Genomic DNA, 12,869 nt, shown 5'->3' with positions numbered 1-12,869 from the left:
AAGTATTAAAACCTCTTGAATTTTTTCATACTTTACTGCGTTACATTCACAAAATGAAAAGTTATTTTGTGGGATTTTATTTGTGAGACCAGCATAAAGTGGACTGTAATTGTGAATTGGGAGGAAGCCAACTTTTTTCCTGAGTCAATAGGTGAAGGTGGGAGATTGAAGACTTCTGCCAAAAACAGCATCGCTGTTGGACGATGTTTGCCACAGCATGCATTAGTCTGATGCTGAACTGGAGAGCTCTGTTGGTGAAAAATCACTGCATCCTCAGTGCACAAAGACCACCTGCTCCAGAATTACCATGGATGGATTGGACAGTTTTTGTAATAATACCGCTTTAAAGTTCTTAACCTATCTTCCAAATCAAAAATCAAATCAAATTTTATTTGTATAGCACATTTCAGCAGCAAGGCATTTCAAAGTGCTTTACATCAAATCAAACACAAAAACATAATGCAACATAGAATCAACAATAAAAACACAACATAGTCAGATTCCATCAATAAATTTGTAATTGATTACGTTTCAAATAAAACTCTAAACAAGTGGGTTTTTAGTTGAGATTTAAAGGAAGTCAGTGTTTCAGCTGTTTTACAGTTTTCTGGAAGTTTGTTCCAGATTTGTGGTGCATAGATGCTAAATGCCACTTCTCCTCATTTGGTTCTGGTTCTGGGGATGCAGAGCAGACCAGAACCAGAACCTGAGAGGTTCTGGAAGGTTGATACAACAGCAGCAAATCTTTAATGTATTGTGGTGCTAAACCATTCAGTGATTTATAAACTAGCAACAGTATTTTAAAGTCTATTCTTTGAGCGACAGGGAGCCAGTGGAGAGACTTTAAAACTGGTGTTATGTGCTCTATCTTCCTGGTTTTAGTGAGAACTCCAGCAGCAGCATTCTGGATCAGCTGCAGCTGTTTGATTGATTTGTTGGACAGACCTGTGAAGACGCCGTTACAGTAATCAATACGACTGAAGATAAACGCATGGATGAGTTTCTCTAGATCTGGCTGAGACATTAGTCCTTTAATCCTGGAAATGTTCTTCAAGTGATAGAAGGCAGACTTTGTTTTTTCCTTGTTCTATAAGAGTGTATTCACACCAGCCTTGTTTAGTCCGCTTTAATCAAACTCTTGTTCATTTTCCTGGAAAGTCTGGTTCCTTTGGGGAGGTGTGAACGTGCAATCAGACTCTGATTTGGATCAAATGGCAAACTGTAGTCTGCTCAAAACCTATGTTTTGGTCCAGTTGAAGTGAACTCTAATGCAGTTCGAATGCATATATGGTTGAAATTTGGACTGGAGACCACTCCAAAAGCAGGACATGAGCTATAGCGCCAGGCATTCTGGGTAAATACAACCAAAACAAACACTCGTCTAAAACTAACGGGAGAAATAGCGTGTAATCTTTTGCCAATAAGATAAGCGAAAACCTACAAACGCTATAAACTCTGTTTACATCTGTCAAAGGAGGAAGTTGAACTCTTGTCTTCTTCTGAGGTTTTTATATCATTTTCTTCAGAACAGGTTCCTCAAAGGGTTTGGCTTGTTTTACACAGCGAACCGCAGCAGATGAAAATGTAACAAATGTTTCAATTTTGGTCCCAAATCAAACTGAGTCTGTCGGACGATCAGGCAATAAAGAGCCTCCAAGGTCTTTACAGACCAGCTAGATTGAAACTGAGATTGAGTTACATCCAGCAGGACTCTGGTTACTAATTAAGTGGCTTTTGTACAGGATTTTATTTATTGACTGGTCTGTTGGTCTACATAAAATCTCAACAAAATAGCCTCTGTTTATTCCTTCTGGTTGTGATGTTACGTTCATGGATGATTACGCTTTGCAGCATTCTGCTTTACCCCAGAAGCATCTTTCTCATATTTATCTTCTCTCAACAGTACAGATCCACCACCTTACCTGCCTTCAAGTACTACGTCACCTGCGCCTGCCTCATATTCTGCTGTATATTCGTGGTGCAGATCCTCGTCTTGCCCAAGTAAGTCTTAGGTCCCTTTTGCTCGACTCACACGGCACACTTCGCCGGCAGCGTCAGCCGCCTCCAGCTGCGGTGGCAAGCTGATGCGCAAAAGCCATTTGACGCCAGCTGCCTCATCAACGGGGACCCGGCTGAAATGAAAGAGGCAGGGGGGCAAGAGGCAGAATGTTTAAAAAGCCTACGGAGATGAAAGGGCACCATGTCTGCCAGTGATTATAGATCAGGTGAATCAAAAGCGTGGCGTCGCTTCCACGGTGAGGACAGAAATTCGCGGTCCTGCTAATTTACCGCTTCTCTGAGCCAAAGGTGTAATTCCGCTTCTGAGAGGCCATTGATTTTCTAATTTGTGTCTCTCTCCCCACGCCGCTCGCCGCTACATTGCTTCGCAACGTCGAGACGTTACCTCATCTGTTTTATGGCAGTCGTATTTAATTTTCTGCCGAGCGGTATTTATGCTTAAGAAAAATGTCCGCATTGAAAGCTTTGTTTCCGGAGATCCGGAGAGGCCCTAGAATTTCCTGTTATGTCCCATTACTGTGAATGGATTGCAGCTCTGACACAGAGCAGTAGAAACTTCATCACGGTTCTGCGGCCCTGGATGGCTCTGCTGAGTGTGTTTGTGTTGCAGAACTGCTGTGCTGGGGATCTCGTTCGGCCTGACGTTCCTGCTGTTGGCTTTGATCCTCCTCCTTTGCTTCGCTGGTCACATTCTGGTGGGTTTGCTGGGTCTTTGCCTGACTACACACACACACACACACACACACACACACGCCCACCCACACACACACACACACACACACAGGCACACACGCACCCTCACATGTTATCTTCCACTGTCTTCACCAGGACTTTACATCCACTTCCATTCGTTTATATAGCCTGACCCTGACTGTTACCCTGGTAACCATTACCAGGGCATGGCTCATTATAAACCCTAAACATAACCTAAACTCAAGTCACAACAACACTTGTCCAAAAGCAGCTGGTCCCCACAACGTAGTATGTACTAGGAAAATTGTCTTAACTCACACACATCATTGTATTTCAACATAATTGAGGACTTTGTGTTCATTCCCATTTATTTTAATCAATCAATTAATCAATCAAGTTTATTTGTATTGCACATTTCAGTGACAAGGCAGTTCAAAGTACTTTTCACTGTAAAACATTATACAGTAACTAATTATGAAATGGTGATAGACATTTCTCAAAAACCTTCATCAAAATCATCCAACAAATATATTGATCAATGCTCCAGTTGCTACTAATCAAAGGCAACTCTTAGAAAGATGGATTTTTAGTCTTGATTTAAAGGAACTCCGTGTTTCTGCATCTTTGCAGTTTTATGGAAGTTTGTTCCAGATTTGTGGTCCACAATAGCTGAATGCTGTTTCTCCATGTTTGGTTCTGGTTCTGGGGATGTAGAGCAGAACCAGAAGGCCTGGGGGGTCTGGAAGGGTTGATACAACAACAGCTGATCTTTAATATATTGTGGTGCTAAGCCGCTCAGTGATTTACAAACTGACAACAATATTTTAAAGTCTATTCTCTGAGCTACAGGGAGCCAGCGTAATCATGGAAATGGTAAAAGGCCGACTTTATTACTGTCTTTATGTTTCTCTGAATGTTCAGGTTTCAGTCCATTGCCACACCCAGATTTCAGGCACCTTTCACAACTCGTATTTAAAATTCTGCCACTGATTTTAAGTTGGATTTAGGTCTGGACTTTGACTGGTATTTGATTTAAACCAGTTTATTGTAGCGATGTGTCTACTTCTAAAGGCAGTGGTTTGTCATAGTAGAGGGGGGGCGAATGCAAATGTCGCTCTCTCCACAAAAACTCAACTGCTCTTACATAAAGTGTTCAAAGCTATATTTTAAATTTAGCTCTACGCATTTATTCTTCCGTTTTGTTAACTATATTATTTTACAAGTGTGCAGACAGAGGACTTTCATATGCCTCTGTTTGCGTTGCATGTTTACAGTTTCTCCTCTCTCATGCTGCAAATGTGGATTTGCATAGTGTTAGTTTACGTACGTGATATCTTTATCGCTCCCATCTGAACACATTTAAAGATTTACTGAACGTGTGAGAAATCCACCCACTGAATGTGGCATATAGAAAAATCAGCTCTGTATTCATTCAGAGGCTAAGAGCCCCGAAGAGCAGTGTCTCATGAATAAATGATTTCATGCATTCTCTCCCAATCTCCATATCTGGTCTTTTGCAACTGTGGAAATCACTGAGCACGTCGGCTCAAACGCTTTGAGTCAAACGTCGCTTCTGGACATGTTACAGTTTTGTACTATCATGAGATGAAACCTCGGGCTTTCATGAATTATTTGGCCGTTCCTGGAAGTTTCAGCGTCAATTTTAGGAAACTAGTGTGAGGGACGAGGAAAGACGACTGGAGGACATCGGCTTAATTTTGACAGGCTTATCTCCTATGAGTTAATGAATTTCTAGATATTCTTTTTGTTTAGAATAACTTTTTAAAACATTCCTTTCTTAGTTTAATTCTTAATTAGCTCCAACATAAATATTTAGTTAGGAAACTAAATGTTTAGTTTTCAAGCAACATATTCAGCTCCAAGCGAAAGTTTTAAGTTAACAAGCAACATTTAGTTTGAAGCTAAATACGGAACCTGCTAGCTAAATAAGGATAAAAGGTAATTTTGAAGCTACATATTTGTGCTAAATAGTTCGTTTGAAGCTAAATTTACAACTTGCTAGCTAAATATTTAGGTTACAGCTAAAGTTTGAAGCTAAATATTTAGGTTACAGCTAAAGTTTGAAGCTAAATATTTAGCCTCAAAATATTAGCTTGCTAGCTAGATATTTTTGCTTTAAACAAAATAATAAGCTAGCAAGCTATATATTTAGTTTGAAGTTAAATATGGAGTCCGCTAGCTAAATATCGGTTAGAAATAAAGTTTTAAGCGAAATATTTAGTTAGCACAGTAAATATTTAGTTTGACCCTAAATATATAGCTTGCTAGGTAAATATTTATTTCAAAGCTAAAGTTTGAAACGAAATATTTAGCTACCAACTAAATAATTAGCCTCAAACTATTTAGCTTGCTAGATAAATATTTTTCTTCAATTTAAATATAGTTTGGAGCTAAAAATATAAAATAGTTTTCTTTTTTTTTTCTTGCCAATTAAATATTTAGTTTGAAAATGTGACATCTATAATTAAATAAATAAAATGGTGAAAATACAAGATAAAAATGAACCTTTTTTTTTTTTTTTTTTAGCTTTTCTGACAGGCTAAATAAGCCAAGTAATTACTGTTAAGCAGTGTAACTTTGTAAATGTATCTATGTCTCATGGTAACACACTCCTGAGAGTAACCATCTACACACCTTTGGTCATGAAAGTGATTTGTGCACTGTACTAAAACTTTACCCTAACCCAACTTTTTATTTTATTTTCTTAAGGACAGTGGAGGGAGGCAGGTTTATGAGTTTTGGAAAGTGAATATATATATATAAGAGAGAAAAAAGCGATTTAAACTTAGGACAAGAACAGAGAGGGATGAGGACAAAGATGGGAGACGAGTGTGGAAAAGCTGAAGAAATAAAGTACAAAGAAAACTAAAGCAGACTTTCCTTGGATTACACAACACATTATGCACTACATTTCCTAAACTACTAGTTGTTGCGATAAAGCATAAAATGTCTTGGGTCCATGAAATATTTACAAGCACTGTTGTATTTTCTAAACCATCCTACTTTTTTGTACTGAAACAGTTACTGTGACTAGTTCAAAAACACATTTGAATATTCAACGAATATTTTCTTTGTATTAAATTAAATCAAGTCAAAGCCCCATTTCACTTTAGCTGCTTCTCATCCAGCTTGAGCAGAGCGATGTTGGTATTTCCATGCTGACACGGTTACCTGTCTCTGGGGCTCCACTGCCGATCAATAAGAGATTCCTCGCTCAAGAAGCCCATTTCCATCTTCCTCCCCAGGAGAGTAGCATCACCCAGTAAGTGGGTCAGTTTTAATTGCTGGGAGGATAACCAGTAACCTTGGGTCTGCCCTGACCCAGGAGTCGGACTCGTATTCTGTTTAATTAGAAACAGAAGGCGGGAACCAAAAAATCAGGTTTGATGAGTTTGTAAATCAATTTAACAGTCCGCGTATTCCCAGCGAAAGACCCCGTGGTCACTGCTGAAAGAGCAGCTAATTGGCTAACGAGGAGGCACGTCTCAAAACAGTGGGCTCATGTTTTATCTCCACACAACTGGTCGACTTCACAGACGTCACTGTTAACGAGGCACATTATTGCTAAAGAACATCCTCTGTTCGTCTGTGGAAGAGTTCATTACGCGCTCGCTGCGATCAAATGCGTTTTCTCGGAAAACGTCCTTTCGGACCAAATTAGCCGAGCTGTTGCTAAGAGAAGGCACTGTGTCAACGACTGGAGAGACAGCTTTCAAGTTGGAAAAATAAAGGGATTAGTGTTTCACGGGAATTAAAAATAATATCTGACCTTATAAAAAAGGGATAGATCCTAATCTTAATGCTAATGTTCCTCCCTTCTTGTTTAAAAGCGTCCCTGTACCAGGAAACCAATTTAAAAAGTGTGAGAGCCATTAGAGCTCATGCAGTGTGAACATGCTGCGTTGAAGAGAGAGCAATAATAGGTACCAGTCACACTTCTGGACTCAGGAAAATGATTTCAAGGTAGCACAACATCCAGAAGAACTCTTAAATTACAAAAGGAGCTCGGTCCAAACTTTTATAAGAAAATTAAAAAGTGGAACCTTTTTTAATAAGCTAGAATTGAGTAATTTCAGTGGGGACACATTTATTGGGAGACCTGGTGAAGATTTGCAAAAAAGCTTAAGATAATTACTATTTCAGTTCAAAAATACTTTAGCGATCTCAAAGGGAAAGTAAATGTTGTAACTTAAATTGAGTTAAAATTCTTCAAGGACTTATTTTAGATGGTGACAGTAGCATATACTGACACTGAAAAAATTAGAAAAAATCCAACCTTATTATGTTGAGTACTTTTGTTCTGCGTAAGTAATATTTATTTTTCTTTTTTGAAACACAGTTGATTTATGATCAGTTATTAGTTTCCTGCCAGACTTCATCAGATGTTTATTTCAAAGAGTTTTAGGTTGCAATACATTCCAACAAGATTTTGGGAGTGAAACAGGCCCGCAGCATCACAGATCCTCCACCATGCTTAACAATGGGAGCAATCCCCCCCTTTCACCTCCTCACCTTCTGCTTCTCACTGCTCTGACAAAACATCAAAAAGTATTTTTGGTCTGGTTTATAGTGACCAAAATATCTTAGTACACTTGAAATGAGACAAAACTAACTTACAAGTAAGTTTTTAGCAAGACATAAAAGCTTATTTTAAGTAAATAATTCCTTAACATTGACACAAAAAAAAATGCTTGTTCCATTTGCAGATTTTTCCACTTATAAGACGAAAAAATATCTTGTAAGTGAAATAATTTAAAGAGAACCTTTTCATCAATATTAATGAATTCTTGACTTAAAACAAGCTCCTATATCTTGTAAGTCAGTTTTGACTTATTTTACCGGCGTTGCAAACTAATTTACATACATCTATTGCATTCTGTGTGTTTCATATGATCAGTTTTTAGGATTGATTTTTTACTCTTTTTTTTTAAGTGTATATTGCTGATATTATTTTAAACAAATATGCTGGAAGTTTGTCCTCTGCTTCCTCCTTTTCCCCCTTGGATCCACAGCAGGGAGGGAAGGGGTCCTTCTGCTCTCTGCCATGGCTCCCGGCTTCCTCTCGCATCATCGTCACCAACAACCCCTGGCTGCGATTGGTCCTCACCATGACGACCACGGCTCTCATACTGGTGATGGCTGTGTTCAATATGGTGAGACTGGCTGGGTAGAAAATGTTGCGAATGTAGTTTGTCCTCTTGCGACTCGTGGGTGTGTGCATGATCAGCAAGCAGCTGCAGATGAAGTGTTGGCCTGTGTGGTATTTATAGCAGCATGGAATGCAATAAACTGTGGGTTCGGTTTTATGAAGTCAAATACTGAAACGTTACCAGCAAAAATGATCACAGAAGATAACTAATGCAGAGTTGGAGGCAGAGCAGGTGTTTCCTTCCCAGTAGGAGCAGAACTCCTCCGTTTGGTCTTTGCACCGTTGTTCTAACAGCGAGGGTGAGAATAGTTGAGAACTTTATCGACGTTTCTTCAAATCTACCGTCAATGTCACAAGTTTACCTACAGCATTTTGTGTCTTGATGGATATGAATAAATAATCATGAATATAAACTGTTCCTTTTTTTTTTTTTTTATTCAATTAAAAAATTTGGATTTTCACTAAGGATGCACCGATCCACTTTTTTACCGATACCGATCTCTGAGGTTTAGTATTGGCTGATTCCGATACAGTACAGATGCTGAGTTGACTTAAACGTTTCTTCTTTTTTTTTTTTTTTACACGGAGACATAAACGTGGTAGTCAGGTTCTGTTTAGGATATTTCATGATTTAACACCATTGTAATTGGACTTCATTGTGGCTACTGGAACTGAGCTGAACTCAGCTACTGAACAAATGTTGAAAAATCACAGCTATGATTTAATACGATGGACAGTCAACTTTTAAACATAAGACCAGATTGATTTGGATTTCTTTTTTCCCTTTTTCAACAAAACTGAGGATGCACCGATATAAAACTTTGGGCCGATTTCAATATCCAATCTAAATATTGCTGCCGTTACCGATTACCAACATTTACAAATATTGTATGTCTTGTATGAGTGATTCGTTTTTGTTTCATGTCCTCATGTTTTGCTTACAATGATTTGTTTCTAAAATGTGTCAAATATTTACAACAAAGTATTTTAATTATACATTTAGATATTTGCCATTATTCTAATGTAGATGAAATGCATTTTAAATTCTGTACTTTACACATCATTTTGGTGACGCACATGCTCAATTTGTATAATAATATACATATCACATTTCTACCATTTCAATGACCACACTGCTGATTTCAACACTGCTTCTTTGCGTCGGTTAAACTTCCCACAATCCTTTGCTGCATCACTATCAATGTTACATGACCAAACAAAAACCATATGACCAAAAAGATCAAAATAAATATTGGTCGTTAATATTGGCCCAGTTTTATTTATAGGACCGATAACCATATGTTAAAGATTAATAATAATAATATCAACCAATACTGATGTTGGTTTGAAAACAAATTTTTGTATTTCATTTAACTTTGTCTCACATTAAGATGTATTTGTTGATCTAAGACAAATACATGATTATCTTAGCATAATTAAAAAATGTAACAGTAAAACTAGACATAATGTTAACTTTTGAATCCAAATCACAGTTTTTTGTTTTTGTGTTTTGAATTATTCATTAAGACACCAAAATGAATGGAGGGACAGTATTGTAGAAAGAGGAATTTCTCTTTTCGACATGTTGAAAGGAACATGCCACTCACAAATCAATAGTAACAGGAAGAGTTTTCCTTCCTGCCTGCCAGCAGACGGGCGTGGCTCCAGGAGCCTCGGCTGCCAGCGTCAAGTGTAAATCGTAATTCCTGGGAGCAGCAGCAAAACCTTTTTTCTGGAGTAAAGATGGCTGTTTCTCAAGTGACAATCAGGCATTTTGAAAGGAATTCAAAAAAGAAGAAGGAGAAAAAAACAAAACAAAAAAAAACTGTGAATGCGACTGCAGGAGAAGTAGAAGCAGCCAAGAACAATGGCAGCGCCGCTGGAGGAAGGCAAAACAATCGCAGGTTTCAAACCTCCACTTGGCTTCTGCAGAGACGGCTTGATGAAAGTTTCAGGGCTGAACAGACTGAACCGGTGAATTAGCGCTCCCAGCCGAGCGGCGGGGCTCAGCCTCTGCGCTCTGGTGCTTCACGGCTGCAGGAAGTGGCGAACTTGACCACTTCCTGCAGCTGACATGGAGTCTCTTCGCTCGTTCAGCAGAACAATGAGGAGCGCCCAGACCAGCTGCAGCTCAACAATAACCGCAGTGACTCAGCCGCGCCGCTCCGCAGTTGATTTTCTCTGATTATGTCGGGGATGATCCCGTCTAGTAGGATTATTCACCAAGTGATAATTCTCGCTAATCGGCTCATAAAAATAAAAAATAATCAGTTAAGTGAACGACTGGCTGACACAAGCTAAACATGCAGCACAAACCGTAGAATTAAAAGTAAATTGTTTGTTAATTCTGTTTATCCGAAAATGCCAAACTTTTACAATAGCTGCAGACTGCATGGGATTTTTGATTCACCTTCAAACAAGCTCTTTGAATTCAGTGTTTTGCTCATTTTTACCAGGAGCAACTCAGATCTGCATATCTCAACTCACTGCCAGGAGGTAATTGGTGATGTACCATAAATTCATCGTGTTTCCCCTCTTTCCCCCCTTGATTTGATTGTCCAGTTCTTTGTGGAGGACCCTGGAGGATCTGCAGAGGACATCCAGACAGCTGCTCTCACTGTGAATGTGTCCAACAGCAGCCGGTCCAACTACCTGGAGGACAAAAACAAGTTTTACCTCCCGGTATGCGCGGCCGGCTGACAGATTTGTGCTTTGTTGTGTAATTAAAACTCGGCTCCTTCAGACTAGCCAGCAGCAATTAGCAAACACCTGGTTGAACTGCGCATCGGCTGAGTTCGTTATGTGAGCGAACACTGGTAAAAACTTTGTTAAAGGAATAATAGCAGAGCAGGAGCTTCTTAAAGAGACGGATGCCCAAATTCAAGGCATCAAATCTGGAAGTCAAATTTCTTTAAAGTTATATTTGGTATTTATAGCATTTTTTTTAGCAACTCAACGTGACATTTGCTACAAAGTGGCCTGGAAAACACATAACGTTTCAGACGAGGGTTTCTGCTGTTCTTTGCGTCTTCAGTACTTCATCTACTGCTGCATTCTGGGCCTGGTCTCATGCTCGGTCTTCCTGAGGATCAACTACGAGCTGAAGATGGTGGTGATGCTGGTCGCCGTGGTGATCTACAACGTCATCATCCTGCAGACTCACGCCTCCCTACTGGACGCATTCAACAAAGCCCTCTACCCCACGGACAAGCCGGACAGGTACCAGCCGGTTCTCCTACCTTTTTACATTACAGAGATGGGAAATCTGGTTAAATCTGTATAATCCGACTAAAATCCCACATCTCTCTCTGACCTTTGCGACCCCATTGGTTAATCCCGGCCTATTAAAATGAGCGACTCTGCAGCAGGGGACCGCTGAAACAACTCGGTGGCGGAGTTGGCAGCGACCCATCCTGCTGTCAGCGGAGCGGAACGGCTGGAAAGAGGGGATGATGAGTGGCAGAAACAGATAATGCTGCTCGTGTTGATGGAGAAGGATTCAGCTTTTGCATTTGACTGACAACCGCTGGGGGAGAGAAGAAGAAGAAGAAGGAAAAAAAAACTGTCAAAAGTTTCTCTAGCTCCGAGAGAAGCTGGCAGAAAAAAACCCCCTCGGTTTCTCTCACCTTGCTTTGTTAGCGTGAGGAGTGAGTTTCTTCTTCTACAGGCAAATGCAGGGGAATCATTTTGAAGTGCTAAATGAAAAGGAAATAGACCAAGGCTGCCTAATAAACCTGATTCCTGACACACTATCAACATCTTCAGTTAGCGCTACGTCTCTAACAAGTAAAGTATCAGGGTAGAGTTCAGTCAGCTGAGGTAAGGCAGTGAATTCATCTTGCAATTTACCGTTCAAATACGTATTTCTGTGCACGCAAACATCACAGAGTTGTCTCTTGTGAGCAAAAAAAGGCAAACAGAAAATACTGTTCGATCACGTTGAATTAGTTGGCATTTAAATGAAGATGTGGAGCACAGCACAAAATGAATGATATCTACCAAACATCTGCTGATGTTTTGAAATGTAAACAAAAAAATGAGATGCAAGTAACAACAAGAACAGCATCACAAGTCTTAACATTTACGGAAACTTTTCCTTTTTCAGACAAGACAAATGTGTGTGCTGCCATACACACATAAAATGTCCAGAAACAAAGGCTCACTGCATCTCTGAAAACAACCTTTTGGCATCAACTAAAAGGTTTTTGATCGTTTAAGGAGATAATAACGATAAAATCATGGTGGTAGTTTGTTCAAACCTGCTGATTAGGATGTGATTGCAATCAGACTCTGATCAGACCAAATTCTGAAGGAGTTCTTGTAAACAGGTGTCTCATGCTATTTGTCTGCAGATGTCCATGAAAGTGATTTCTTTAAAGAAGAACCGGACTTGATTGGCAGATTGCCCTTAATAGTCAATAATGGAAAAGGGCTGGAAAAACCTGCCGTCGCTGAGCATGGCTGCATCCATGCACTGTAACAAAGACATACTGAACCACATTCTGCAGACTTTTAAGGAGCACAACACAGGAGGAGTGGAATGGCCGTCCTGCAATGCAGACTATTTCATCAGCAGGGCAAAACTGAAATAACTAAGACTGCAGAGAACCTTCTGGGTCACAAATGCCTGGAGAAGGACGGAATACTATTTACTTTATATAATCACGCTGTTTGAGAACATTTATTAGTGAGTTTTGCTCTTTTTTTTTCTCTACAAACACAATTACTCACATTAGGACTTGTTGCGTTGCCTTCCATTCATTTTAGTAACTAAATTTACAACTAACCCAGACATTTAACTAATTCTGAAGACTGCTAGTCTGTTCCTAAACCTAACCTTAAATTTAGATACAATCGTTTAATTTCCATTCTTTGTGCGTTATGTAGCTATTGTGGCCACAGTCAGTAGTTCTTTGTCACTGCAGAGAAAAGGTTACATTTATTCATCAGCTTCATGGATAACGGCACACTGTGGATTCTCTGTCCA

General features: G+C 39.5%; 1 protein-coding gene across 8 annotated transcripts in view; it reads left to right on the top strand.

The window, feature by feature from the left end:
* The window catches only part of adcy2b (adenylate cyclase 2b (brain)), an 89,674-nt gene that overhangs the window by 66,383 nt on the left and 10,422 nt on the right, over window positions 1-12,869 (top strand). For 7 of the 8 annotated variants that reach the window (XM_044139267.1, XM_044139269.1, XM_044139265.1 and 4 more), the window contains 5 exons: window positions 1,904-2,001; window positions 2,630-2,714; window positions 7,746-7,886; window positions 10,445-10,564; window positions 10,917-11,101. In XM_044139267.1, the coding sequence (XP_043995202.1) occupies window positions 1,904-2,001; window positions 2,630-2,714; window positions 7,746-7,886; window positions 10,445-10,564; window positions 10,917-11,101 (629 nt within the window). The remainder of the gene's footprint in view (window positions 1-1,903; window positions 2,002-2,629; window positions 2,715-7,745; window positions 7,887-10,444; window positions 10,565-10,916; window positions 11,102-12,869) is intronic. The other variant, XM_044139264.1, reaches the window with a different exon arrangement.

Source organism: Gambusia affinis, linkage group LG14 (genome assembly GCF_019740435.1).
Source record: "Gambusia affinis linkage group LG14, SWU_Gaff_1.0, whole genome shotgun sequence".
Classification (NCBI taxonomy): domain Eukaryota; kingdom Metazoa; phylum Chordata; class Actinopteri; order Cyprinodontiformes; family Poeciliidae; genus Gambusia; species Gambusia affinis.
Note: the sequence above shows the minus strand (reverse complement) of the source record. Positions and strands in the feature narration are given on the sequence as shown.